This window comes from Hippocampus comes, unplaced genomic scaffold (genome assembly GCF_001891065.2).
Source record: "Hippocampus comes isolate QL1 unplaced genomic scaffold, H_comes_QL1_v1.1 scaffold67, whole genome shotgun sequence".
NCBI lineage: Eukaryota > Metazoa > Chordata > Actinopteri > Syngnathiformes > Syngnathidae > Hippocampus > Hippocampus comes.
Window position 1 is genome coordinate 1171687 of NW_017805221.1, and position 6000 is coordinate 1177686.

The 6000-nt window shown below is 42.3% G+C and overlaps 1 protein-coding gene across 1 annotated transcript; it reads right to left on the bottom strand.

The window, feature by feature from the left end:
• Positions 1–1064: 1064 nt before the first annotated feature.
• Positions 1065–5994, bottom strand: LOC109515425 (uncharacterized). The gene is made up of 5 exons (XM_019869198.1): positions 5561–5994; positions 3988–4088; positions 3318–3389; positions 3054–3200; positions 1065–2457 (listed from the first exon to the last, which is right to left on the bottom strand). Exons 1-5 carry the CDS (start codon positions 5571–5573, stop codon positions 2098–2100), a joined length of 693 nt encoding a protein of 230 aa, XP_019724757.1. The 5' UTR covers positions 5574–5994; the 3' UTR covers positions 1065–2097.
• Between the last annotated feature and the right edge of the window lie 6 nt (positions 5995–6000).

A 6000-nucleotide genomic window follows, 5' to 3' on the forward strand; every position in this document is an offset into this window, starting at 1 on the left:
GGCAGGCCACCGTAACTCCAACCACATTCTGGCTCTGTCATTCTCCTGCAGGCCTGTTTACTCAAAGACAGAACAATGAACAAGGGGAGGACAGTGGAGCCGACCAAAAGTCCACTGTCCCAGAAGGGGTTCAGCAAAGAAAATTAGCTGCATTCAATTTATTTGACAAATAGGATTCAAAAGATAGCCGTCATGGAGTACGTTATTCATATGAAACAACAACAACATTGGTACCATGGCTTAAGGGGTTAATTTGTTCCATGATCCTGCTTGTAACTAAATGTACTCTTTGAAATGAATTGAAATGGCAGCCACAATTGTTTTGGTTCCGTAATTTTTTGGAAATAGCACTGTATTGTAAAACATAAATTTGAAAAAAAAAATAAGAAAGGAATGTAAAACAAAAAACGATTTCATAAAGTGTTAACTTGCAGACAATGTTGAATTCTTGTGTCGGTCTACGAGTGCCTTCAAGAGGCGTGGCCTTGTGAGTGACATCAGGATCTGGAGCCGGGTTGGCCGGTTGCGAGGGTTGCCATTTTGGATTCATTTGACTGTTTTGCCATGTTCAGTAATTGGGGAAAATGAACCTATTATTTTTTGTTTCGCTTCGCTCGAACTTGGTGGAGTATCCGAAGCTCGCTCGTACCCAAAAATTCGGCTTGCAACACAAACGGAAAAAAAATTCAACCAAGCGACAGTGAAGGAAGCACTGTATATTTCTGTTGTATTTGGGTTTTTTTTGTAGGACAGAGGATTCCGATATTTGACAGAATCAAATTCCAAACCGAAAAATATGTAATGGATCAAATATTTTTTTCAGTAGAATATGACCATTACAAAATCAGTCGACAAGTTTGCAAACAGCCAGAAGCCAAAGCCACAAGATCCTCTAATAATTTAAGATACAAGTAAATTATTTACAAGCTCAGTAACAGAATGAATGATACGCGTATCAAGTCAAGTCAACCGCGTTAATATTCAAAAGGTTCTCCACGGTTTGCCTTTCAGAGGGTCCATTGTACTTTGACACACCTCGTTCCTGAAAAAAATCACGGCACAAACATATCTCAATGGCTTTAATTCACATTTTTATACAAAAGTAAAAGTCCGTAGACGTCATATCTTACAGTTATGAAAACAGTCAATGTAAACAAATGTGACAGATTCCACATCAGAAACACGCGAAGGCTTAGTGTGCATCGGCTTGGTCGGCATGTACCACATGTTAGCCAAAAGCTTAGCTAGCTGGACTTTGTCCTACCTAGGCAGGCGAGTACTGTAGTACTATGCTCTATATGTAAGCTGTGTTCCTACCACTGGAGAACGTTCAAGGAAGAAACGCTAACAAAAGCACTGGCATACATTTACAACCTAAATTTATCCTATGAAATGGTCTGACGTCATTGCCAACATAGAACGTCGACGTAGCGTATGTGTATGTTGGATTGTTTTGTCCAATCAGATTTCAGCGTCGACATGTTGCCGTGTTAATCAATTCAGAATCAGTAAGTGCTGGCCCATGAAATTTTGCCTTTTCCATCCTCTGGTTGGTAGGAGCAAAACTTGTCACAGCCAAGTTAGACTAGCGAAACATGTCTGTAGCAATCTGTACACATGAATACATTGGATAATCAGCATCGCTGGTGAATATGATGTATTTTATTGCATTTTTCATGTTTTTTTTTTTTTTGGCATCTCTCGGATAAAAATACTGACTCTGAACAGAACTCTACTTGCAATTTGATATAGTACTGACAGCTTCTACGATGTGTGACTTGAAGTTGCGGTATTAAGCGGTGGATTAAAGTAAGACCCCACTGTATGACCAGGTACCAAATCCAAAGCCCGCCTCTGGTTTAAATGTTTTTTGCGCTATCAGGGCAGTGAACGTAACAAAAAAATAAAAAATAAAAAATTTTGGACGTTAAAAAAATGCAACCTGCGCATGTCACTTCATATGATAACACCAGCATACTGCCTCACAACACACCACAAATAGAAAGGAAACAATCATTCAGTGCCAGGAAATGTCTTGCATTTTGTGTGCATTGTCGGCTTAAAAAAAAAAAAAAAAAAAAAGATCCTTTTAGGTTGCTATGGCAACAACCATTGGTAGAGTCTGAACAGGAGGAGGCTCCACGCAGAGGCGGGATGCAAGGAGAGGGAGGCAGGGCCGCGGCTGGACGAGGGCTGGGTCAAGTCTCTCATCCGGGCCAGCTCGGCCTCCTCCATGCTGCTGCTGATGGCCCGGGTGGTCAGGAGTCGGACCCTGGATGGACTGTACTCCTTCTTCTCGGCTGCGGGAGGCAGAGTCGGGGGCTCGCAGACTTCCATGGAGGGTGAGCATCCGACCTCCAGCCACTGGGCGAACAACTCCGAGGTGAGCTTGAGGAGCTCCTCGGGAGAGGAGAAGAGTGGGGAAAACTGGGACGGGTCCATCTCCTCCCGCAACCTCTACAGCAGACAAATACAGCAGACGGGTAGCATTGCTGAGTGGCCAGTGATCAAGTATTGTTCATCTTTAATTTTTATTTATTTATTTATTTTTTTGCAGATTTGAGCAGCAGGCATTATCAAAAGCAGCATCAAATACAGTGCACATCGATAAATTATCTTAGTGTCAGAACTCATAACCATACAAATCCCCAGCTTGAAATTTCCAAATAGCAAAGGCTGGAAAGGATTTACAAATGTATATGGTGACACACTTTGCGGTGCGTTAAATTATTTGGAAAGCCCAACTCATAATCCATGGGAATAACCTATAAAATTTCTCTGCCTTGAAATTTCACAAATTCTGAGGTTGATAATTAAATGATTCACATAGGATATTGAGGCAGCCATACGAAAAGCCGCATCAATAAATGAATAAATAAATAAACCTCTCCATCTTGAAATGCGAGTTTTCACATTTGTTGCTTTCCATCTTTCATTTCGTTTTGTTAGAAGTACTGTAGCGTTTTTGTTCTACAGCAAGTGTTCTTAACCAAGCCCTTAAGGCTTGTGGTGACTTTCTCGCAGATTGCACGCGTTTCAAAAACAAACCCCACCTCGGTGTTTTTATTCTTTCTGATGATGATATCCAGTGTCTGCTTCAGGTCGAAGATCAAAGACTGATTAAGATGCTCATCCCAGAGGTTTCTCAAAAGTACATTCCAGGATTCGAGGAGAACAATTGCGGCGGGGAACACGCAACACTGCGGGGACAAACGGCACAACAACAAGTTAATGTTTGGTGGGCAAAAACACGCCGCAAATCTCCACAGGACGTGCTCAATTTCAGTCCGTGTCTGGTAACAGCGAACGGGACTCACCGGATCCGTGTCACACAACATGCTTTTTGCGTAGTGGTGCAACACATAGTAATCTTTGGGGAAGACGGTGCGCTGAAAAGAGAGAAAAAGAAAGATTGCAAATGGGACGCTGGCGCTGGGGTGGATTGTTGTTATTTTCAGGAGGCTTTGTCATGTGCTTACATCACCAGGTTGCAGCTGATCAATTGTTCCGCTTTGTCAGCATGACATCATTTATTTTGCGCAAACAATCTGTACCATTTGTTTTCCATACGATCGCATACGGGGAAGCTTTTTTCCCCATCGGAGCAGTTTTTTTTTTTAAGTGCTCGAAAGGCTTTACTAGCCTTCCATGCATGTTTTTGGAATGTGGAAGCAAAGCAAAGTACCCGGAGAAAACCCACGCAGGCATGGGGGACAATATGCAAACTCCACATCGGAAGGCCGAAGCCGGAATCGAACCCTGCACCTCTGCACTGTGAGGCTGACGTGCTAACCCGTCGACAATTCAAATCATTGCATTCTTGAATGATGTCACACCACATATCCGTACCGAGTGAGAGACGTACACCCGATAGAAATCGGTTTGACCTTGCTGTTGATATGTTGTTTGGAACTTAGCTAGTTTGGTTGCGCCGTAACCAACATGACAAATGTGACGTCCGTGCTATATGCAATGCCTTAGACTTACAAATCCAGTCGGGTTTGCGTCGATAGCTGTCTTAACGTTCTTCACCACCTCCCAGTCACATCCACCACATTGGACAGTCAAGAGTGATAGCAAGAGCAAAACTGTAAGTGAACAAATGAAAAACAGACTTGCATCACTGTCTGGAAACTTTTTGTGGTTTGTCACCTTTTTCAACAGAATAACCAGAGGTGGCAAAACCACTCACACGCTGTCTTTAAAGGGAAGTGCAGTCTCTGAATTGCAATTTTTTTTTTAAAATGGCACTTTTTGTCAGGTTTATCAAAAGTGTTAGTGTGACATGTTCTCTCTTTTTTTTTTCTTTTAGATTACGCTGAAGTCAGAAGCTTGTTGTTTTTTTAAGGAATGCTTTCACCACAAATGGAACTGACAACACCAATTAAAACGTTCTTCTTATCTTAGTTCAGAGAAGTGGAATCACTTGCTTCTCTGAATGTGTACCATCATGGCCGCTCCTTAGTTCACAATCCGCCATGTCAGAACTGCCCGTTTTTTTCCACCTTATAACAGATCTCAGTCAATCAAGAGCTTGGCCGTGGTTGACTATGCAAGCTAAAATAAGACAATCCTATCATGATCCCCAGACAGGAAATTCAGTTGAGACAGCAACTAACCACAAATTGTTTAAATAATTTAAAATAGAGATCATTTCTCTCTCTTTTTTGTGTGTTTTTATTTTACATCATGTTATTATCCGTGGAGGTTTTTATTTTTTCACCTTGCACCACAATTGGGCAAAAAATTACTGACAACATGATGTAATATAGAATGATGATCACAAAAGGTTGTGCATGGAAGAAGCGTGTAGTCATCAGCACATGAAAGCGCAATCATTTCTTGACTTAACTGAGTAAAACCTTTTGTGAATTCTTCATACATACATACATACACACACATATATATATATATATATATATATATATATATATATATATATATATATATATATATATATATATATATATATATATATATATATATATATATACACATATACACATATATACACACACACACACACACACACACACACAGTATATACAGTATACATATATTTATATATATGTATATATAGCCATTCATATCTTCCGTCCACTTTCTCCTCACGAGGCTCACGGGTGGCGGGCTGGAGCCTATCCCAGCAGTCTTCAAGCAATAAACTGGGTACACCTTGAACTGGTCATCAGCCAATCGCAGGGCACCCATAGAGGAACAACCATTTGCATTCACAATCACACCTAGGAACAATTTCGAATGTCCCATTAGATCTGCCATGCATGTTTTTGGAATGTGGGAGGAAACCGGAGTACCCGAAGAAAACCCACGCAGGCCCGGGGAGAACATGCAAAGTTTACACAGGGAGGCCAGAGCCAGAATCAAACCCTGCACCTCTGCACTGTGAGATCGACGGGCTAGATGAGATTATTTTTCAAAACCACTCGTGCCTCCTTGCTTACTTTGCACCAAGGTGAAAAACATGAATCTTCCGTACATGATTTCGCAGAAAGTTGCGTTCACACTGCATCGCTAGTCATAAACACATAAACATGCTCACCTGGCAGTGACATCCTTTTATCTTTCAGAAAATGGACACTTCTCCATTTCTCTGGTTGACAGCAATCCCTCAGATGAGCCTCCCCCGCCGCCCCCCACCCACATAGAAGACAGACAGACAGAGAGACGGGCCTTTCTGTGTCAGTCAGTGAAAGGCAAAGTTTCCTCGTCGGTGCCTTGTGGCGGGGTCTTTGACACCGAGTGCGTTGTTGCGCGCCGCTGTCCTCCTTCTTCCTCTTCAGCGTCCCACTGACATCGCCTAAAAGAAGAGTCGTCCTCGCTCTGGTACTTTCCAGCTTGGGTCCTCTCACGCCATCCTTCTCTCTCACTTTGGATTTCCCCCACTGCAGCCTTATCAGAGCTTTTGTTTAAATCGCAGTTTCTGTCTTTCACTTTCTCCCCCCCCGCCCCCTCCCCTTTCCCCTGCTGACCTAAAAGCTT